Source organism: Phocoena phocoena, chromosome X (assembly GCF_963924675.1).
Source record: "Phocoena phocoena chromosome X, mPhoPho1.1, whole genome shotgun sequence".
NCBI lineage: Eukaryota > Metazoa > Chordata > Mammalia > Artiodactyla > Phocoenidae > Phocoena > Phocoena phocoena.
Window position 1 is genome coordinate 128,058,619 of NC_089240.1, and position 22,916 is coordinate 128,081,534.

At 57.2% G+C, this 22,916-nt stretch overlaps 2 protein-coding genes across 15 annotated transcripts in view; one reads left to right on the forward strand and one right to left on the reverse strand.

The window, feature by feature from the left end:
- ATP2B3 (ATPase plasma membrane Ca2+ transporting 3) overlaps positions 1-5,040 on the forward strand; it is a 40,996-nt gene extending 35,956 nt beyond the window's left edge. For 11 of the 14 annotated variants that reach the window (XM_065900523.1, XM_065900524.1, XM_065900525.1 and 8 more), the window contains one exon: positions 3,977-4,297. In XM_065900523.1, the coding sequence (XP_065756595.1) occupies positions 3,977-4,297 (321 nt within the window). Of the gene's footprint in view, positions 1-3,976 lie in introns of all 14 variants that reach the window. The other 3 variants (XM_065900529.1, XM_065900530.1, XM_065900526.1) reach the window with 2 other exon arrangements.
- A 6,260-nt stretch (positions 5,041-11,300) lies between these two features.
- CCNQ (cyclin Q) lies at positions 11,301-21,103 on the reverse strand. The gene is made up of 5 exons (XM_065901213.1): positions 20,986-21,103; positions 17,885-18,068; positions 16,287-16,419; positions 14,848-15,075; positions 11,301-11,390 (listed from the first exon to the last, which is right to left on the reverse strand). The coding sequence occupies exons 1-5, from the start codon at positions 21,101-21,103 to the stop codon at positions 11,301-11,303; spliced, it is 753 nt and encodes a 250-aa protein (XP_065757285.1).
- Positions 21,104-22,916: the final 1,813 nt, after the last annotated feature.

The following is a 22,916-nucleotide window of genomic DNA, read 5'->3' on the forward strand; positions in this document are numbered from 1 at the left end:
AGGCCCAGACGACTCTGGGGCCCTTGGCCACGATAGGGGATGGGCAGCAGCAGGGGGACCTGGAAGCAGGGGTGCAGTGTGGGGGGCACGGGGCGCCCAACGGAGAGGTCCCTGGGGAGTGGGGGCAGAAGAGAACAGGGCCAAACGAAGCTGGGCCCCTGCGTACCAACAGCTGGAGGGGCTGCAGCCCCGAGAGAGGGGCAAAGAGTAACCTAGACGAGGGGGACGGAGCTGACAGCGAAGGAGGAAGCGGGCCGCGGTGTCAGAGGCCAGGCGGTGGGGCGCAGCAGGCCTCACTCGGAAAGGGGAGGGAAGCCGTGGGACAGCCCCCAGCCCCAGCCAGACCTGCTTCTGGTTGGCTGTAATCTAGAAGTCCTCTTTACTGGCCGGTGCTTTTCACGTCTTTCTTTACCTTTAAATTCTCTTACAGTAACCTGGACTTGGGGGCGTCCCACACTGCGCAGACCAGTGTGAGCGCCACCAGTCAGGACCCAGAGCAGCTTCAGCAGCTGCTGGGATGTTTGGAGTCCCTGCCTGCTACACAGCGAGGGCAGGGCCTGACTCAGCGGTCAGAGAGAAGGACCAGGGACCCCAGGGGCGGCAGCCACGCAGGCTGGAGCCCGGGAAAGATCCAGGGACCAGGCAGGGGGCGTCTCTGCGCTCGGGGGCTGCGGGGAGACACAGCCGCAGCGCTTGAGGCGGGGACGGCTCCGCCCTGGAGAGGTTCGGGAAAGAGGGGCCCCAAGACACGCTGATGTGCGGCGCTGGGTCTGTGCCTGCAAGTTTCAGCCAGAGCCCTGCACCAGGATGCAAAGACTAGGCGAGGGGCAGGGTCGGCGGGGGGCAAGGCTGACGGTCCTCCTGGACCTCCTCCAGTTCGAGAGGCCCATTAGCCATTGACAGGAGGTACAGGAGCGGCAGATGCAGGCGGAGGTTGTGCAGGGGGCATTGGTGGCGTCGAGGTGGGCTGTGCGCTGTGGGCGGCACTCACAGCCTTGAGGGCAATGACACCCCTTTGGGCGTCCTAGAGATGAACAGGTGGCCTGAGGACCCTGCCCTGGCCCCTGGGACAGTCCCAGGCCAGGAGAGGAGCTTCAGGAGGCAGTAAGGGTCACGCACTGGGGAAGAGCGCTGGACCCACCCAGCTGTGACCAGGCTTTCGCAGGGACGCGCTAAACTCCACGGTGGGGATGTCCTCAGACTCCCAGGTGCGAGCTCAGGCGTCCAGGGCGGCCCTCTCTTAGAAACGTTTCCCAGTTCCCACCAAACCCGTGTCCCGGGGGTTGACTGTGCCCTTCAGCGTGGAGTGGCCTGAAAACTCCCCATCATAAGACCAATCCCAGGCCATGTGTTAAGAGCCCAAGATTTGCATGCAGGGAAATGGAAGCTGGAGGGAAGCCGACTCACCGTCAGCTGTAAGACACTCAGGATGACTCAGGCCAACGGCGCACGTTGGGGTGGGCAGCCCTGGCACCTTCTGTTGGTGATTGAGCGGCCGCTCTGCGCCAGGCTCTGGCGACAGGCAGCAAACGAGGCTAGTGAGGGGCATCAAAGTGAGTCTTTGATTACACCCGGGAGGAGGGCCCTGAAGGAGCCTTCCAGGCCAGAGCAACAGAAGCTGGGGAGGGAAGAGCCGGCCACCCTCTGGGGGAGCTGGGGATGAGTTTGAGCAGGGCCCTGGCCTGATCACATGACCCAGGTCCAGGTGAGGGGAAAGGATGTAGCCAGGGGCACCCGGGCACTGCTGGCAAACTTACCACAAAGGCCTCCAGGGCCAAGGGCGGCAGCACGCCACCTGCTCCCATTTCTGTGGCTTGAGGGGGTGGCTGACTGCCGGAGTAGATCCTCCACCACCACACAGCCACAGCCAGTGTCCCATTGGCTCTCCCACAATCCTGGCACCAGAAAAGGAAAATGATTGTCAACTTCTGGGTCACCCCGATCTCAGAAACCAGTCTGGGGAATGCGGGGGCCGACAGCAAATGATGGCCATCTACGACCTGGAAGATGCGGCTGTACCAAATGCAGAGAAAATCCTAACTGGATTTAAGATATGGAATCAGAAATTTCCAATTTTATGGAGCCCTTGGGCTCATTTTTTTTTTTTTTTTTTGCACTTAATTGTGAGGTTCTCCTGGGTTAAACTGACCTACCCCGGGATCCAGACACTGGAGGGTTGAAAGGGATTCATGGTCTAAACCAGGGGGCAGCAATGAACATTGGACATGTCCTTCAGAGGACACGGCATGGCCGTGTACCCAATAAGACTTTATCTACAAAACCAGGTTGAGGGCCAGAGTTAGCTCTTGGGCCACAGTTTTCCAACACCTTGTCTAAACCAAGAAAACCCAACCCTAGGACCTTGGACCTGGAAATGGCTTTAGAGCTCACTTTGTGTCCACCCACTCACATAGGGAGGCTCTGGCCTCCCCATCTCAGCACAGGACCAGCTGGCTAGTGCGAAGCCCAGCTGAAGGCTTCCCATCGATTCTGCCTTCTAGAAACATGAGGGAGCCCAGGCTGGGGGCCCAGGGAAGGAGCGGAGAGAGGCAGCAAACCGAGGAGACTTGAGCACATGTGGAGGTGAAGGCAGGGCAGCCAGCGGAGGCCGAGGGGCTAGTTCTGAGAGCAGGGTCCTGCGGGAGGTGCGGAGGTCAGGGGTGCCTGAGCTCAGCTGGGGCCTCGGTAGCTGGGGAGCAGGGCATTGTGGGAAGCTTCTCCCCAGGGGGCACTTGTGCTGATCTGAGGTCTGCAGATGCCAGCGGGGCAGCCAGGGAACAAGGTGTAGCAAATGTGAGTGGGGGAAGCATATGGTCCCCAACCAAATTCCAGGGACTGAAAGAAGTCGTGTGGTTTGGAGAGTGAAAAGGAGGAGGGTGAGAAAGGCTGTAGAGGCGGGTATCGGCAGACTACAAAGGGCCTCTGATGGCAGGAGATGCAGGACGGAAGGGTCTGAGAAGGGAAATGACTACCAGATCAAACGCAGCCAGCTGGTGAATCAGGGCATCCGAGCAGGACAGGCTTGGTCGGTGTAAATTAAAAATGGGGCCATTTTCCATCTTGGATGCCTCCAGATGGGGGACTGGTAGGCTCTTAGGCCTGGAGCTCTGATGAGGGGCCTGGGCCGCAGTCCATGGTTATAGCCAGATGAGCCCAGAGCTGTGGCCAGGGCGAGGAGGTGAGCCTGGGGGTGTGCACAGGGAGGAGGGGGACAGGGACAGGCCGGGGCTCTGGGCACTCTGGGACAGAGTCAGAAGCAGTGGAGGAGGTGAAGACAGAGAAACCGGTGAGGTAGGAGGAGGGCCAGACAGGGGCAGTGTCAGGGGAGCCAGGAGAAGTTCCCAGAAAGAGGGGCAGGTGGCCCCTGGGGGATCAAATAAGATGGAGACACAGAAGGGCCGTTGGACTTAGCAGCACGGAGAGTGATGGGCAGATGTGTCTGGGCCTGGCCAGCACGGGCTGCTGCCACAGGAGCCGGGGGACAGAGGAGAGGGCGCCGAGAAGCCAGGGAGGGGAACCAACGCGCGAAAGGCCTGCAGTGTGCCCACAGGCTGGGGACTTTCTCTTGCCAGAAAGTTCCTCGGACTCTCTGGGAAGAGAAAGTGGAGAGCCCAGTGTCCAGCACTGTCCCTTTGCCCAGTCATCTTTCCGGGCTCCCACATTGGAATCCCCCCCTCCACTCAGTGCAGGGGAAGGGGTGGGAGGGAGCAGCCAGGAGTCCCGTGAATCCATTGCTCTTGAGTTCAGCCTCGAGAAAGCCACTGCCATTTGTCCCGCATGCGCATCAGGCGACGGGGAGGGAGACGCAGCGGGGCAGAGGGCTCCAACTGTTCTGTTCCAAAAGACAGACGTTTGTCAGGCAGTGACCCCTGCCTTGGGTGTGGGCTGCACTCACCGCTGATGGCCTCCTTCCCTCTTCCTTCCTCGCCCTCCCCCTCCTCCCTCCTGCTCACTGGCCCTCCCCCTCCCCCTCCAGATCCGGGTGGTGAAAGCATTCCGTAGCTCCCTCTACGAAGGCCTGGAGAAACCCGAATCCAAGACCTCCATCCATAATTTCATGGCGACGCCCGAGTTTCTGATCAATGACTACACCCACAACATCCCACTCATCGACGACACGGACGTGGACGAGAACGAGGAGCGCCTGCGGGCCCCGCCCCCGCCCTCCCCCAACCAGAACAACAACGCCATAGACAGCGGCGTCTACCTGACTACGCGCGGCACCAAGTCAGCTACCTCGTCAGTGTTTTCTTCCCGCCCCGGGAGCCCGCTCCACAGCGTGGAGACGTCCCTCTAAGCAGAACTGCTCTCGGCACGGCACGCGCACTCCCCGCACACACACGCACCCGGGCCGGCCGGGCGAGGGCACCGGCCACGAGGAGGGCCCGCCAGGCCGCAGAAGATGCTCCAAGGCACCTGCCAGAAGCCAATGCATTCTAGGCTTCTTACTCAGGAGGACCAGGAAGGGGAAGGAGGAGGAAGGAGAGACCAAGAACAGTCGTGTTCCCCCCTTTTTCTATGGAAGCTTTTTTAAACGAACACTGTAATTCCACCAGATGTTCCCTGTTTGGGCTGTGCAGTGCGGCAGAGGGCCGGTTTCGGTTTATCGAGAGCTTCGTGGCACCTGCTGCAGAGCAGTCGGCTCAACAGGTACAAGAGGCGAGCACCGCTCTGCAGGAAGGATGCTCCCACCCAGATGGTCCACCGGCCCAGCACCCCCTCCCCAGGACGCGTGCAGTCAGCCTGTGTGTGCATGTGTGCGTAGCCACGTGTGTGCGCGTATAGACGTGTACGTGCACATAGGACCAGATGCATATCTAAAGAATAAGGAACTACTTAACGGCATGATATTTCCATTTCTCTTATCGGGTGTTTTCATTTTGAGATTTCATTATTTATCGCGGCAGGGTTTTTTTCAGGGAACTAGACTGCAAGAATAATATCCTTCTGGTTGCTTGGGACGCCCCTCCCCCGCACTGCTCCCCTCCCGCCAGTCCCCTCCATCCTCCGTACTCCCAGCACAGCTCCTGGGAAGGCAGGCGTGAGGCCGGAGCGATTACAGTTGAAACAGTTGGAACATTTGCACTTTGAGACCCCTGCCTATAGAGAAAAAAACACCATTCGATGGAATTTTTATTAAAAAGGAAAATACCAAAGTATTGACGAGAATGATTCCCTCCAGTAGGCCGAAGGGGGAGTTTTGCTTTCGGTTTCCTTTGGTTCCAACTCCAGTTCCAAGTCCTGAAATCTGGCCAGTGGGTAGGATTTCTTTGTCAGAGTCCCAACTTCAAGAGCACGAAGCCAGGCCACCTGCCATGCCTGACCTCCTGGGATGATCCGGAATCCCCAGAGCAGCCCCAGGAGAGCCAGGTCCACGGGTGGAGGTGGGGAAGAATGCAGAGAGTCAGAAAGAAAGCGGAGACAGACGCTCCATCCAAACCCAGGAGGAGCCGGCACGGCCGCGGCGCAGACCCCAGCCCCCTGGGCGCCTCCACCTGGACTCCCGCTCTGCTTCGGCAAATGCCAAGAAGCTGTCGCTGAGACGCCCATAAAGCGACTGGGAAAAGTTCTCAGTCACCACCCGCAAAGCACTCTTCGGATCCTGGTGTTCTCGTTCAAGGATAACTGTGGCCCGCAAGGGCATGGATTTGGGTCTGCAGCCACCTACGGCGACCTTGGGGAGGCCAAGCCCCTGGGAGCGACGGTCCCTCGTCTCTGTTGCTATATAATGGCGAGTGCGGAAGGCTGAGGAGGTCAGCTCTGCCACGTCATCGGCTGAGCACCTGGTCTGCAGGTGGGGAGAGCTGGGCCTGGGCTCCCCAGACGGTTCCCTCGGGAGCCTCTCCTGGCAGTGTGGGCACACGGCGTGCCAAGCCTCAGTTTTCCTCGAATGCGTGACAACCGGGGTGGGAAATGCAGAAAAAGCAGAGGTTCTTTTACCTTCAGAATTCTTCTGTCTCACATTTTGCAGGGAGGAGGTTGGGGTCCAGCCACGGCTAGTACAGGCGCCTGTCGCTCGGGCCTGGGGCTGAGCCGCTGGGGGGCAGCTGGGAGCTGAGGCGTGGAGGGGCTCGCTCGGCAGTTGAGCAGCAGCTGGACCAGTGACAAGGCTGGTTCGCCCATCCCGTGCCCATCCCACAGCCCCTGGCCAGGGCTCGCCTTGCCTCCACTTGTGTCTGTGTGCCTCCGGGCAGGCGGCGTCCCAAGCGTGCTCGGTCCCCACTGTTAACATTAATGCCATGTCACCCCGGGCAAAGGAATTTCGGTTAGAAAAGCAAATCCCACTTCAAATGCCAGCTACCGATAACTTAAAGCCATCCCTTTCTTCCAAAGGGCACATTGAGAATGTTACCCATTTGTAAATTGTTCCCTAATGTCCTTGTTTAAACGACAACAAACAGGGCAACTCAATTTGTTGAGGGTCTGTGTGTTCTTAAACAAGAACTGAAACTGGAAATGTTTAAATTGAAGAATATACACTGAGTAATGCTATGCTCACGGGCTTCTTTTCATCCTCTGTTGTAGACACAAAGCCTTGCTGCTGCTGTCCAAAGTTGCCTCCTGTACACGGCGATTGTTTAGTCCCTAGGTTGCCTTTCCATGGGGTGTGGGGTGCAGATCGCTGCTCTCATTTCTGTGCGTCTTCAGGCCAGGGGCCCTATCTCGTTGGGAAGCCCCTCCCTCTAAAGCATTATCTTATACGGAATGGCTTGGTCAACTGTGTTCAGTTATTAAATCTGTTTTACATTTTTATCTGCCTGTTATAAAGATGAACAAAAGTATCTTAATGAGGAAGACCACAGATGCATAATAACTTAAAGTCTGTAGTTGAATTTCCTAATTTAAAGAATAGACCAAAATTTCTGTGTATTGAAAAAAAAAATGAAAGGCTCCCACAATCTCAGTCTGGGTAACGTGTGTGATTTATTATTTGGCGAATTCTCCTCCAGACCTAAAGAGAAGCGTCTTCCTCCCTTTACCAAGCTGGGGTGAGCCCCGGGGGCAGCGGGGTTCGCCTGGGGTCGTGGCCACCTTGCCAATCCTAATGGAAGGAGGAGAGGGCTCGACCGCCCTGTGGGGTCAGGTTCGCATGGTGGGCCTCAAACTGTCTTGACCTGGAAGGGCCTGACCTGAGTCTCCAGGGTGGCATCCTCAGAGGAGGGTGGGAGCAGGGAACGCCACCCAAATGCCAGAACCCTGGCACGCGTGCAGACGGCTTCGTTTTTTATTGTGGAAAAGTACAGATAACGTCAAGTTTACCACGTTAACCATTTTTCAGCGCCCAGCTGGGCGGCATTAAGTACATTCAGGTTGGTGTGCAGCCATCCCCACCATCCATCTCTAGAACTGTTCATCTTCCCCAGGGGAAACCCTGTCCCCGTTAGACACTAGCCCCCCTCCCCTCCCCCAGCCCGTGCCCCCCCCCCAGCCCGTGCCCCACCCCCATCCTACTTTCTGTCCCTAGGAACCCGACGGCCCTAAGCAGCTCGTACAAGTGGAGTCCTACGGTATCCGTCCTCTGTAGGTCCAGCCATGTTGCAGCAGGTGTCGGAGCGACCTTCCTTTTTAAGGCTGAATAACATTCCACTGGTTGGAGGGACCGCATCTTGTTTGTCCATTCATTCTTCAACGAACACTTGGGTGGTTTCCACATTTGGCTAGTGTGAATCACGCAGTTGTAAACACGGGTGTACAAATACCTATTTGAGCCCCTGCGTTCACTTCTTTTAGGTAGATACCTGGAAGTGGAATTGCTGGATCCTATGGTAATCTTCCGTTTAATTTTTGGAGGGACGGCCAGACCGTTTTCCACGGCACCAGCAGCGTTTTCTATTCCCCCCAGCAGTGCACAAGGGTTCCAATCACAGATTTCCTCTTTAAACCAAAGCCGTGGAAAGAAAGCCCATTATTGCACCCATTCACTTGCTCCGAGCGTCACTGCCCCGTTCATTCTTTCGCTCACTAGGCGTCTTTGAACACCCGTGCTGGGGACAGCCGTGCCGTACCAGTAGAGCCACGAAGGCAGATCTGGCCCGAGATTTGCGAATGACTCCCGCGGCAATGGTGCCAAAAGTCCCTGCATCCTGTTTCCTCATGTTTCTATTCCCCGACTGTGCATGTCACCCTTGTAGACTTGGCAGTGCCAGAGAAAGCATTTTCCAGGGAAGCTGCCAAGAAACGAGCAAAATGGCTTCTAAGTTCCCTTCCAACCACCAGAGTCCATACTTCCAAAAAAGGCCAGAGACAAATGGCAGAAAGCAGCAGACAGACAAATACAGGAGCTCTTGCTTCACTGATGCACAAGCCACCTCGAACCATAACTCTAAGTAAGCCTAGGTTGGGCCAAATGCCATATCAAGACAGCTGCACCTTCTGGAGCGATCGCATTCATTTCTGTCTGAATTCTCTTTTTCATGGACTTCCACTATCAAATATGACCCAGGTTCCCATGGGAAGAAACTGGTACTCAGCCAAATGCCTTGGGGCGAGGAAGGTACTATAACACCCATCCCTTCACGAAGCCGGACGCCATCTTTACCAGCTGGCAGCCTGGGAACGGGGGTGGGTGCCATGAGTTGGGGGAAGGCCCACGTGTGCGTTTCCTAGGCTGCTGTAACAAAGTACCACAAACCGGAAGATGGGGGGCGCTAAAGCACAGGCGTTTCTTCTCTCCCGGTTCTGGAGATCAGAAGTCTGAAATCAAGGTGTGGCAGGGCCACGTACCCTCTGCAGCCTCTAGGGGAAGATTCTAGTTTTTTCCAGCTTCTGGCATCGCCAGCAGTCCTTGGCTTGTAGACACATCACTCTGGTCTCTGCCTCCATCGTCGCAGGGCCTTGTCCTGTGAGTCTGTCTTCACCTGGTATTCTCCCTCTGCACAGGCCTATCTCTGTGTCTCTCTCCTCTTCCTATAGACAGCAGGCATATTGGACTAGGGTCACCCTACTCCCGTAGAATCGCATCTTACCTTGACAACACCGCAAAGACTATTTCCAAATAAGGTCCCATTCCGGGGCTTAGGATGTGAACGTGTCTTTGGGGGACACCACTCCCCATCCCAGCTGGAAAAGAAGAGATGGGTCGAGCCCCACATAGAACCTGCTTTGCCCCCTCCTTCCTCTGGTTTGACAGGCCGAGGAAGGATCAAACATTTATCACTTTACAGTAATTAAGACGTGCTCTGGAATGAAAAGCTCCTGGAAGCTTCAGGTTCTAGTAAATCTTATCTCAATCTCTCCTTTTTGAACCTAAAATAAAGGAGATGGAAGGTTGTATATCTTTAATCCATACTATCTTTTATAAAAGCCTCAGTAATAGGAAGCCAAAGCAAACAAAAGGAAACCACCCTGCACCAGGTTTTAATTCATAGTCTGTGGCTGAACTGTCCTTACAAAGCACAAAGCACAGCTGGCCGTGTCACGTATTCCTTAAAAGTGTCACATACGTCCCGATACCTATCCTTATCTCTGTTCCAATGACAACACACACTGAAGGTGGGGCTCACAGCCTTAGCGGCATCAGGAAGACACACAGATGACCCCTGAGTGACAAGCACTGAGCTGACAGGCCCAGAGGCCAGCACACAAAGCCAGCGAGTCCCCAGGGCAGTGTGACAGGCACACACATGGGTGGAGGGATTTCAAATAGCAGTGAGCAGTCACAGTCTGAAGTTGTTTGGTCCAACCTGCTTGATTTACATAGTGGGAAACTGAGTCCCATCGAGAGACTGATACCTGGTAATGGTGAGAGGAAACTCAGGGCCACAGAAACTCCAGAGAGGCTGCTGTCAGCCCCGCAGCCCAGAGCTCTCCCTGTTAAGCACGGTGGCTCTCGGCTGGGGTGGGGACACCAAGGGCAGTGCTAGGCCACATGGGGCAGGCAAGGCCGGGGTGGGGGGCAGCTGGGTCCAGCCTGCGGGGAGGAAAGGGGTGATGGAGGCAAGGTGCTTTTTAAAAAGCACGAAGCAGAAAGGACTGGCAAGAGAGCCGAAGCCGCCCTCAGAGGCCTGCCAGCCAGGCCCCTCACCCTCCACTGTCCGCGCTCAGAGCCCCGGCCCTGTGCTCTGGCACAGACTCTGTCATCAAAGAGTACCCAGTTGAGCTGGAAAGGACACAGCGGAAGAGGGGACACTTACTCATATCCTTCACCCTAAAGACAAATAACACAATCACTTTGCAAACTCCAGCAAGCCCTACTGCCTGACTTGTCACCCATAAGCGGCCCCTCCCTGTGCCCCTCACCCAGTGGACCCTGGGCGTGCCAACCAGCCCCCATACCTGTGGGTGCCAGAGGGCATGGTGGCCAGTGGCCAGAGCCTGCGCTCCCCTGGTGACAACCTCGCAAATGTGGTGAAGTGCCTGGGACGGTCCCCCAGCCCCCACGCCATCATGTGTTGAAGGATGGTCCTACCAGCGTGCGTCCTACCAACCGCCCAGGCTGGCCTCTTTCCCCCAGGGCACACCCAAGAGCAGTCCTTCCCGAAGCAGTGCCATTTGAGTGGGAGTCGGGGGGCGGGGCACGGCTCTGAGATTCCCCAGACTCGGCATCTTGACTCACTCTCTTGGCCTTAATAAAAAGTTGTAACTTTCTAGATACATTTTGGTCTTCTTGAACTCAGATGATACTCCCTAATCCCTCTTTCCAAGATGTAACTTCACTCGCCAAGCAGAATGATTGCCAAGCCCTGCAAGGGTCCCAGCAGAGGAGGGAGGACACGTGGGCCCTTCTAGGGGACGTCATTGTGACACGGGCACACGCTGTGCCATCCTACCTTCCGGAAGCGGTGGAGGGCCTACCCCAGGCACTTCCACCTGGAGAGCCTTTGAGGGGAAATCGAGTCTGGACGGCACCCACAAGCCCCCCAGGGCAGCACGGGCTAGAGAGCAAACACCGGGTGTCCCAGTTCATTTGTATCTTTTATTACACAAAATAAAGTTCCATCTATGTTACACATTAATTCATTCTATAAATCAGGCTTTTAAAAAATCCCCAGGGGCTCAGTCCCATCCTTTCTTTGATTTTCCTTCCGACGACGTCACCCTCCACGGCAGTCAGGTCCTCTCAAAGGACAAAAGCAGACGCGGCGCCTGGCCTCGGCAGCCCCTCGCGGTGAACTCCAAGCCCGCCCGCTGAAGGCGTGGCTCCTGTCACTGTCCAGACCACGGCTGCCGGGGACAGTCATCGCCTTCACCAGCCCTTCCAGCTGGTCCTCTGGGGGCCGGCGTTCACGGCCCTGTGGCGGTGCCATCCCCAGGCTGCCGAGCGTCACGGACTTCTCTTTGGGCAGGCCTGGACCAGGGCCTTAGGGGATCTCTGTGTCCATGGTATAAATCTGAATGAGATCAGACACAATGTTATCAATGATTGGCTTGGTAAGGTCTTCACTAAACACCTAGAAAGGAGAAGGAAAACAGGTTCCGGTTAGACTCCCTCTCCGTTAAACAAGGCACCCGCCAAAGCACAGAACCACAGTGCACAGGGGTGGGGGATGGCGTGGGGACTCGGCTATTGGAAACGAGGGTGGCTCTCTGCACAGCCGGTTCAGGTCCAGCCTGCCGAGGCTGATCACAAAGCAGAGAACATTCCAGATGGAAGAGGCTGTGGTGATCATCCAACTCATACAGGAGAGGGGACTTGTCCTGGGTTACATGGGAAGCTGGTGACAGGCTCCTGCCTCCCCCTGGTCCACAGTCTCTGGGTATGGGAGCAGGGGTGGGAGTTCATTTCCAGAAATAGGCTAGGTCTCCTGGACCCCACTCTACCCTAGGCCAACCCCTAGGGAACACGTGGACCTGCTCTCTAGCCTGGACCAGAACGTGTCTTTTTTTTTTTTTTTTTTTTGGCCACGCTGCACAGCTTGCTGGATCTTAGTTCCCCGACCAGGGATTGAACCCGGGCCCCGGCAGTGAGAGCACTGAGTCCTAACCACTGGGCCGCCGGGGAAGTCCCCAGACCGCCGCTTGACTGTGCCACGGAGCTTATAAAATTGCAACGTGAGTCCCCAGGGGCCCAAATGAAGAGGGCTTAACTCTGCACGTTCCCAAGGAAGGTCCAGTCCTGGCCTGGCTCCTGGGAGGGGAACTCTAGGCCCCTGCCTGATGAGAGGGTCTCGGTTTGCCCAGGGCCAAGGGACCTGGGAGCTCATATCTGGTCTCTCCTGGACCTGTCCTCCGTTCCTTTTTATCTTTGCTGATTTCAACCTGTACCCTTCCCCGGTAACTAAGCCGAACTCCCATAACCACGAGCATAACGGCTTTTCTGAACTCTGTGAGTCCTCTCGGCAGCACAGCAAGCCTGAGACCCCTGATGACACGGCAAGTAAAAAGCAAAACAAGGAGCACTTGGTCGGATGCCGTGGCCCCCGGGCCGGGGGGTGCTGCCTGGGGAATCAAGGTACCATGAAGGTCAAGGCCCAGGGCTGAGCTGGGGCAAAAGCTGGACCTGAGTCCACCCTCCTGCATGGCCACCAAAGGAAGCGTGAACTCTCCACAGGCTGTCACTTCAGGTGGGAGATAGTGACCTGGAAACAGCCCCTCCCTCGACCACTGGCTCAGGAAGATCAGCCGTCACCCCCTGGACTCCGGTTGGAAAATAAATACTTCAGAAATACAGGCTTGCATAGCACAGGGAGATCAGCTCAGTGCTTTGTGACCACCTAGAGGGGTGGGATAGGGAGGGTGGGAGGGAGGGGGACGCAAGAGGGAAGAGATATGGGGACATATGTATATGTATAACTGATTCACTTTGTTATAAAGCAGAAACTAACACACCATTGGAAAGCAATTATACTCCAATAAAGATGTTAAAAAAAAAAAAAAGAAAAGAAATACAGGCTTGCTTGTCAGGGTCCACTAGCTGTATGCTCTTGGAGACCCCAAGCCAAGAAATGACCGCTAAAATGTAGTCCGGGGCTGGGACTTCCCCGGTGGCACAGTGGTTAAGACTGTGCGCTCCCAATGCAGGGGGCCCGGGTTCGATCCCTGGTCAGGGAACTAGATCCCACATGCGAGCTGCAACTAAGGAGCCCGCCTGCCGCAACTAAGACCCGGCGCAGCCACATAAATAGATAAATATTTTTTTAAAAAAAGTAGCCCAGGGCCAAAAGCTGGAAACAATCCAAGTGTCCCTCATGGAGGAACGAACCAACATGACGCGGTCCAGCCACACCACGGAACAGGACTCGGCCTCCAAAAGATGGGGATTCCGACACCCGCTACAACTCGCTACTGCTTTAGAGCCAGAGCCTCATCCACCCAGAGGCCCGAAGCACCTGGGCACAAACGGCCGCCCCGCTGCCACCGCTGCCACGCTCGATGAGCAGTAAGAATGTCTCACGATTTAGAGGCAGCACCTCGGGGCTGGGCAGGCGGCTCGTCAGCAGCCACTCAGCACCAAGAAGCGGCCCTCACGTGCCCAAAGGATGCCCAGCCGCTCCCGTGCACGGAACTCGGAGCCACCCGGAAAGACAAGAGCGAGCGAAGCGCGGGCGTAGCGTCCAGAGGGGCGGCCTCGTCCAGGAGAACGATTGCTGGGCACGTGTGTGTCGCCCAGAAAAGAGGCCCGTGGCGGAGCCGCTCTCCGTGCTCTCCTCTCACGAGGGGTGAGGGGTGGCGGCCCAGAGCGGGAGGCAGAGGTTGCTGCGGCAGCTCCAGCCCCGGTCACCGTCAGGAACAAGCGAAGAGAAAGGAGAGCAGGGAGGACACGCAGAGGAAAGCAGCCCAGGACGGGCCAGGAAGCAGCAGCCCCTTGCGCCGCCACCTGATTCAACAGAGTGGGGACCTTGGGCTCACGTGATCTGGAAGTCCCCAAGAAGCCCGGCACGGAGCAATGCTTTTGTCCACGCAGCCGCCCTTTGCCCCCCACCTGCCCAGACACCGATGAAGCAGACAAGGTCCCTGGCCTTGGGGTGCGGTGGGGGGCTGGGGGGCAGACAGGCAATACAGGACAGTGAATCACAGAAAGAAGCTGTGAGCTCCCAGGAAGGGCGAGCAGGCCGGGGGAGGGAGCCTCAGGAAGGGGGAGGGCAGCCACTGTGGGTTCGCGTGGGAGGGGTGGTGCCCAAAAAGGAGGAGCCTTCCGTCACCTCAAAGTCTGCTTACATGGAATCTCATTGTAGGACAAGGAGGGACAAAGGTATCATGAAGAGAGGGCCGGCAAACTTCAAGTACAGGAAAGGAAAAACGGAGAATGATGTCAAAATCCCATTTTAAGGAACGGTGGGACTACCCAGGGAAACCCGCTAGAACTGCAGCCTTTCTGACAGACACACTTCACCCAGCTCTCGACAAACCGCTCTCAGCATTCAGTACGTCTCGGGGAGGCGGGGTGTCATCTGTCTTATCTATCTATGCATCCACCCACCCATCTATCATCCAACTACCTCCTTTTCCATCATCTCTCCATCCCACCATCCACCATCACCTATCCATCCACACATCATCTATCTACCTACCTACCAACCGCTGTCTTTTTAGAGCACCCCCTGTACGTCTTCTGACGTGAAGCCAGACTTATTAACCTCGGATCTACGACAAGCTCCCACTCAGTTCAAAAAAAGTGCTTGGTTGGCCTCAGTAGTTCTCAGCCAGGGGCGATCCCTATCCCGAGGCACTTGGCAACGTCTGGCGCTGTCCTGCTCCTACATCCGACCCTGAACGTCCGCGGTGTCGAGGGCGAGAGCCTGCCTTAGACTATTAGGACAGAGTAGCCTCAAGCTTCAAGGTTCCCAAGTAGCCCGTATCTTTCTTTGTGGATAATTACTACAAAGAAATGTGACACCAGGTACAGGGACCTCAGGCAGAGAAGAGGGGGACACACGCCAAGGGGGACTGCCAACGCAGTCACCTCACCTGCCACCATGGCTTCTCGGCCTCGGCCTCAGCGGGCACCTCGACCCCATAGGCCTGCAGGGCCAGGTGGAGCACCGCCACGGCTATGTGCTGAGCCTGGAACCGGAGGCACAGCCCCCCGTGGTAGCTGTCGCGCAGCAGGGCCCAGGCGGTGATGGAGACGGGGCTCCGCTGCCAGCTGTAACGGTTCAGCCAGTTCTTGACGGACAACAGGTAGTGGAGCAGGTACTGCAAAGACACGCCAGTCAGCTGGCCCCCCGTCACCTGCCTCCTTTACTGTGAGCCTGCGGCCTGTCTGCCCACCAGCCACTCTCCCCTAAGTGTCACGATGTGTGTACGCCACAGATCGGATATGTCGCCTCCCGGTGTCACTGGAAAAAAGCCCCAGTGCCTTCCACAGGCCTTGCCCCACCCTCCTGCCAGGTTCACCTCCAGCCCCGCCGCGGTCCCCTCAGGCCCGCCTGCTCTCAGCCTCCAGGCCCGGCTCCCAAAACCCACTCGGCCGCTCTCCATGGCCACCCCGCCACTGTCCCTCTCCGTCAACGTGGCCCTGTGCCGGCCACCGTCAGCGATCATTCTCCTCATGCCCGTGGCCCAGCTCAAACATTAAAACTCCAGAAACGGCGCCCCGATGTGCACGACAGGGCAAGGCACCCACAGTCCAGCCTGAGGCTAGGGGCCAGCCAGACACCGGACACTGGCTCTCGGGGCGCCAGGGCCTCTGAATGCCCTCCAGCTCGGCCGTCTGTCAGCTCCCCCTCTGCCCGAACACCACTCTCTCCTGAGCCCACGGGGAGTGCCACTGAGGAGAGCAGCCCTGCACCGCACGCCGACAGAAAACACTACGGCTTGGAATCTCCACCAGCGGCTCTGGGACTAGGGAGGCGGTCGGGAAGGCACACGTCCCAAGCCCCCCCACCCGCCTCTCTGCAGGCCACCTTTCCAGCTGTCCACAGGGTCCTTCCGAGTGCTCTAAGGGTTCACGTGCCCCTTCTGCTGCTTTCTGAAGCAATTCTTCTGTTGGGACGAACGCACTCCTAGCTGTGAATGGTGAGTGACCAGGCTTTTCTCGTGGGTTCGTACGCACAGCTGAGCTGGCACTGAGCTCTGAGGCGGGGCAGCAACTCCTGGCACAGGGACTCGGCAGGTCAGGAAACGGGCCCTGCCTCCCCGTGGCTCAGTGAACAAATAATTCATACGGGTCTGGGGACGGGCACGGGCTTCAGAGGGCACGCGGATCCTGGCTCGCAGCCACAGCCGAGCGGGCGGAAAGGCAGCAGCTGAAATTAGAGCTGCCTGACGGACCCCGAGAGTGGCGACGGGCAAGGCTGCCCGAGCCGGTCACTGCTTCTCCCCAGGGCCCCGCGTGGCTCCAGGCTCAGGGGGCTGCAAGTATCTTCGTGCCTCTGGGAACTGTCGGCGACCCCCCCAGCACATACCTTGTGAGGGTGCTGGAAGGAGACCTGGAAACGCAGAACCCTCAGTACGAGCAGCTCACACTGCACGATGCTGTCCCGGAGCTCCCAAAAGCGTGAGTCCAGTTCCAAGGGCTCGCTGTCCGGGTGGAAGTACCTGTGCAGAGAAACAACACAGCTGACGGCAGAAGTGGGTGGCCCCAGGAGCGCCCAGTCGTGGGATACCCAGAGGCAACGCCAGGGCCCCTGTGCTCTTGATCGGCACAGGTCACCATCAACCACTCTCCACCTACGGGTGTACGTATGCCATACAAACGGTAACCAGAGAGGAAAGAAGCCACTTCTAGCGTTAGCCCCATGGCTGTCCCACCTCCTCAGCAGGACGTCGAGTGTAAAGATGGGCTCTCTGCAGTGTCTCCTGAGGAACAGTCTTTGCACCCGGGGCGGCGATGCCCCGGGCTCTCACTCTGGGCCCAAGGAAGGCATTTGAACACAAGAATGATGCCCTCAGAAACGTAAATGTATTTTAGCTTTCCATTTTGTTTCATTCCAGATCTTTGTGTCCTTATTTACACCTTATTCGTCCACAACACTCCCACCTATGCAAGATCACCAAGCTGTGCGGGAATGGGATACACACTCAAGTGACCCCAGTTCTCTGCCGCTGACTCACCCTTCCCGGCCCCTCCCTCTTCTTCCGATCTCCCCACAGAACCACACCGGGCGCCAACGTCCTATTAGAGCGCCCCACGGTTTCCCCTGGTGCCCGCCCACCCTCCCCGCCAGGGCCCTGGCAATGACAGGTGGACTCCGGCTGCCCTTCCGCGGTTCCCTCCCCTGTTTTTCTCCTACTCTTTCGAGGTACACCATGAACCTGTCATGTTTACGCGGTGGGGAGTGCTTTTCTGTTAACTGTTTCTTAAAAGAGAAGCAGCACAAAATAGTTTTCTCCCCTAACGATTAGAGTTCCTGGAAAGGCTATGACGCCTTTCCATAAATTGCTTCCTCCCAGGCCCCAGGACCTCGGCACAGCCCGCCCAGCCGGCTGGAGCCCCGTGTCCTTCCCCAACAGGAACACGGCTGCTCGGGCCCAGGACTCTGCGAGAGACACTCCTGAGCAACTCTGACCATGTTTCCACACCATCTAAACAGGACAGCGGCCCCAGAACCCAACTGGCTCCATCCATCCTGTCCAAGATCCCACGAGAATCTTTTTTTTTTTTTAGAATAGAATTTGATCTTTCATTTATTGTTTAACATCCTTATTGGACTACGGTTGCTTTACAATGGTGTGTCAGTTTCTGCTGGACCACAAACTGAATCAGCTGTCCGTACACACTCTGCTCCAGCTGTGCCCGTGTGCGACGCTAGGGACACCCTCCTTCCCACCCCGCTCTGCACCCCATCTGGCCTCTGAGGTTCCCCAAAATCTGGCCCCAGCTTCTCTCATACAGGTGCCCCTAGGCTCCTGGCTCACCCCTGCCTTTGCTGTTACTGCTCCCGGCCCCAGTTCACGGCCACCCAGGTGCCTCCTCCTTAGTTGGACTGCTGCCGCCTGGGGGGCAGGGCCTAGTGAGATCCTTCCCTGGCCTCCCATTCACGGGGACACCAGAAGCGGCTACCTGTTGGAAACGTTGATGATGTCACGAGTGCGCAGGCGCTGTTCCTCCACTTTGCCGGCCAAGTAAAGGGAAGACATGGCCACCAAGTAGGGGTCATAGGCGTCCAGGTCGATCTCGCAGAAGAACTTATGGTATATGGCACAGGCGGTGGCGATGGGGATGGACCGCATCCCTAGCTTGACACCTACCGAGAGAAAGCAGGCAGGGGAGTGCTTCATCCAGGGCTCGCCCCCTGCAAAGTGTGAGGGGAGCCGCCAGGTTGGGCCCTAAGGGTGCACATCCCTGTTCTGACAAGACCGAGAGCTCAGGGCCCAGCTGGCAGGGGCTGCCATGCCTTCCACCGGGTCCTCGACCTGAGGGATTTAGACGCGAGCTTCTCAGACTCTAACGTGCTAACAAGCCCCTGGGGGTCACGCTGGGGTGCAGCATTCCCTTCAGTAGCTCTGTGGGCTCCACGCTTCTCCCAAGCCTCAAGGCCACGCCAGTAGAAGCAAGGCTTCAAACTACTGCACCTGGCATATCCCTTTCTGCACATCTTGAAAAGGAACAAGTTGTGTGTCTGTTTCCACCTTAGCAGGCATTTAACCAGAGGTTGCCCCCACCTCTGCAGCTCACCTAACCAAAATCCTGCCAATGTGACAGGAGGAAAAAAGGTCTCTGAGTATCAAACAGGTGCCGCGAGTCCTGAGGTCATAGTTTAAGATTATACTCAGCACTGGTTTACTAATCCACAGGTTAGCAAAGGCAAGAAAAGCAAAGCAGGGTGACTGCCAAAGGCAACTGCCCGCAGAGCAGGAGAAAGGCCACAGCCAGGCTCGAGGGAGAAGGGAACAGAACTCAAACACCAGAGCATGATGGTTTGATTTAGGGGTTAGAGCCCTAAATCCCCCCGACAGCTCCTAGGGAAATCACCACATTGGGTCAACATCCTCTACCTAAAAAGGTGTATTAGTCCCCCAGAGCTGCTGTAACAAGGCACCACAAACTAAGTGGCTTAAAACAACACATACTTTTTTCTCTTACAATGCCGGTGGTCAGAAGTCCAAAATGAGTCTTAGGGGGCTAAGTTCAAGGTGTCGGCAGGGCTGGTTCCTCCTGGAGGTTCCAGAGGAGAATCCACTCCCTTGCCCTTTCCAACTTCTGAAGCGCCTGCAATCTTTGGCTCACGGCCCTTTCCTCCATCCTCAAAGCCAGCGGTGCGGCATCTTCTAACTCTGCTTCCATCATCACGTAGCCTATCTACTCCTCCTGCCTCTCTCTCTAAGGACGGGTGTGATTATATTGGGCCCACCAGATAACCTAGGATAGCTCCCCGACATCAAGATGCTTAATCCCATCTGCAAAATCTCTTTTGCCACATGAGGTAACAGTCACAGGTTCTGGGAATTAGGATGGGGAAATCTTTGGAGGACCGGTATTCAACCTCACACAGAGGGCAAGGGCATATGCGAAACATTTCAGCATTAGCTTTTAGCATTTAGGTTTTAGCATTTCCAGGTTTAAACTTCAGTTTCATAGACAGTTCCTACATAGGACCCCTCATTCTCAGAGATGTCAGATTAGGTGGTATTACTGCACATGACCCTCCAAGTCTTGCCTTTTATATAGCAAACCCTCAAAGGGTAGCATGCTTCCCTGGTTCACATGGATCCTCCAAGCAGATGTATGGAGTATATGAGGAGGCACTGCCATCCTTCCTTATACACTTTGCAAAACTTCCTGGAAATTAAATGTATAAATCACTGGGATTAGTGGTCCTGCACTATTTTCCCCAGGCTCTGCCCACCTTGACTTGAAAGCGGACTCACCCAACGCCCTCTTCGCCAGAATGTATACAAAGTAACAAAGATCGCCCTCTTCGCCAGAATGTATACAAAGTAACAAAGATCGCCCTCTTCACCAGAATGTATACAAAGTAACAAAGATCGCCCTCTTTGGCAGAATGTATACAAAGTAACAAAGATCGCCCTCTTCGGCAGAATGCATACAAATTAACAAAGATCAACAACAACAGAGCAAACCACTTTTGATGGAAACAGTGTTTCTACCGGAATCCAATTAGCTACATCGCCTCGCCTTCGGAGCTAGAGCACCCAACACCACGGTGTGGATGCCCTGGCCGGGTTCAAAACGTGAGCTGCGCCCCGGCTCCTAGTTGTTTTGTTTTGGGTTTTTTTTGGGGGGGGGGTTGTTTGTTTTTTAAACTTAAATTTGCCAGAGTTCCCTGTATATTTATTTATTTATTTACTGCGTTGGGTTCTTCGTGGCTGCACGTGGGCTTCCTCTAGTTGTGGCGAGCGGGGGCTACTGTTCATTGCGGTGCGCGGGCTTCTCACTGCGGTGGCTCCTCTTGTTGCCGAGCACGGGCTCTAGGCGCGCCGGCTTCACTAGTTACAGCACTGCAGGCCCAGCTCAGCACGGGCTCTAGGCACATGGGCTGTGCTGCTCCGCAGCATGTGGGATCCTCCCGGACCAGAGATCGAACCCGTGTCTCCTGCATTGGCAGGCGGATTCTCAACCACTGCGCCACCAGGGAAGCCCCTGGGTCCTAGATGTGATGGGACCTCGTCAACAAGGTTTGTCAGGAGCCTCACCAAGGGCATATGCTCCAAAAGGCTCCGTGTGACCAGGTGCCAGCCTCCCCGTGTGCTGCGAGGCAGGTGTGTCAGAAGGCGCGGCACGCTCAATCGAGATGCGGGCGCCCCGATTCCGCCACCTTCTAGCTGGGGCCTTCTAGTTTCCACATCCTCTCTTTGGACCTACGCGCCCGCCCATGAAATGGCCATGACCGCGTATGCCTCGCAGCTCAAAGCCTAGTATGCAGGGCGTGGCGGAAAGGCAGAGGCCGGTACCCCTAAGCCGAGCCTCCCAGCCTCCGCTAGGGCAGTGCAGGCCCGATCTCTTCCCTCCGCTCAGCCACGCCAGCACCGAATTTGGCGGGTCCCATCTTTCGGGAAGCGGATCCCCGCTACGCCAGCCCCTGCCTGCCTGCTCGGTGCTCCCGCGGCGGGTTGGGGCCAGCTGGGTGAAAGTGCAGCAATGCGGCTCTGGCTCCCACGTCCCGTCCGCGCGGGGCCCGCCCTCTTCCCGGCCGTGGTTACCTGCCTCCATGATGAACCTCGTCACTCGGAAGTGCACCCTCGCCTCGGGTGCTGGCCGCCCCTCCGCGCCCAGTGCCGCATCCCCTCCACCGCAGGTCCCCGGGCCAACTGCTTCCATGAGGTCCCGCCCCAGGGGCCCCGATCCCCCACGGGAAGGAGAAGGGCCCGGACGCGAGGCGGCCGGCTCCCCGGGTGCTCACGGCGGGAGCGGAGATCCCGCCCCGCCCCGGCCGGCCCGCCCGCCCGCCCGCCCGCCCGCCAGCCCGCCAGCCCGCCAGCCCGCCAGCCAGCCCAGCCCAGGCCGGCCCGCCCGCCCCAGGGTGGGTAGCGCAGCTGTCCGCCAAAGGCGGGTCCGGCCGAATACGCAGACTCAAGCTCAAGCGCAAGCGCAGAGGCCGAAGGCGCCCGCCCTGTCCCCTAGATGCAGCAAATGTCTCCTTTGGAGCCGACGCCCCGCCCCCGGGAGGCTGACGCCCCGCCTCCTGGAGACTCACGCTCCGCCCTCGGGAGCCGAACGGCGGCAACCGGAACCGGCGGGGTTACTCCTCCAGGGTGAAGTGACGTTACAGTCCTACGATCAGGGCACGAAAATATCACCCTCCCCGGCACCTGAGCTACAAGTCCCTGCGGTCCGACTAAGGTGTGCCTCAGGGCTGGTGGCCCCGCGTGGTTCAGGACGGGGAGAGCTGGCTGTCTGCCAAGCCGCGGCGGGGGCCGGGGGCGGGGGGATCGCTTACCGGAGCTCACATCGGTGTCTCCCAACTAGAGAAGACGTGGGGTTCAATGTCAGTGTTCGTAAAACCCGAATCCAGGTTTGTCAGAGTTTCCCAGACCTACAGATGAGCCCTGAAGGGAATGCTGTGCACGAAATGAGGGCATGAGGGCTGTTTGTGTCAGGGTTTTCCAGGGGCCCAGCATCCCTTGGGGATTTGGTTGCTGCTCGACTTTTCAGCGTGGCAGCACAGTGGGAGCTTAATAAATGTTTGCTGAATGAATGTTGTTGAATGTCCAGCTCACAGTGGCTTCCCACGTTTCGTTTGTGTCTTCCACAAGTAGGAAACTGTGCGTCAGGAGTCAGGCATGTAGAACACCAAAGGCACGCCCAAGCTAGTGACAGACAGTTACTCTGGGCATTCTGTTACAGTCAGACAATTGCTATGATTTGAGAGAGCTGGGAACGTTGAGAGGAAAAAAGCCACCTTTTCCCACCCACCCACTCAGGCCAACCTTAATCTCCCTCCTCAGCCCCCACCCCCCTACTGAGCTCCCCCTCCCCCAGCCCTCTCTCCACACCAGCTGGGTTGGTTTCCTGGCGCGGCTGTAACAAATGACCAGCAACCTACGTGGCTTAAAACAGTAGAACTTTATCCTCACACGATTCTAGAGGCCAGATGTCTGAAATCAAGGTGTCACCAGGACCATACTACCTCCAGCTTCCGGTGGCCCCAGACGCCCCTTGGCTTGTGGCCGCATCACTCCAGTCTCTGCCTCCCTCCTCACGTGGCCTCCTCCCTTGTGTCTGTGTCTCTCCTTTTCTGTCTCTGTCCAGGGCAAGGGGCAGACCCTCTGGGCTGAGTACCTCTGTGTGGGCATGCGTGTGCATGCGTGTGAAGGGGCTTGGGGGCCCCAGCCTCCTGGGCTGCTGACCCCTGTCATGCCTTGAGCACTCTGTCACTGCTGTCTGTCCCTGGGCCGGGAGCAGCGCCACCCTCTCCCCTCCTAAAGGGGCTGTGGGTCTTGGGATATGGGTCCACTGCCTCCGAGCTCCCCACATCTGTGCATGATGCACATGCCCCCCCAACGCACGCACACACAGATGCACGCACACGAGTCAGACACTCCCCCCACGCACACTCAGGTGCACACGCACGCACACACCCAGATCGTATCACTCTTCCCTCTGGCCCCTGGCCCAGGGGCCTGCCTGTCAC

Coding starts and splice junctions, on each gene's coding strand:
- CCNQ (XM_065901213.1), bottom strand. CDS start 21,103: ATGGAAGCAGTTGGCCCGGGGACCTGCGGTGGAGGGGATGCGGCACTG. Junction 16,420..17,884: donor ATCATCAACGTTTCCAACAG/GTAGCCGCTTCT, acceptor TTCTCTGCACAG/GTACTTCCACCCGGACAGCG. Junction 11,391..14,847: donor CCGAGAAGCCATGGTGGCAG/GTGAGGTGACTG, acceptor TCTCCTTTCTAG/GTGTTTAGTGAAGACCTTAC.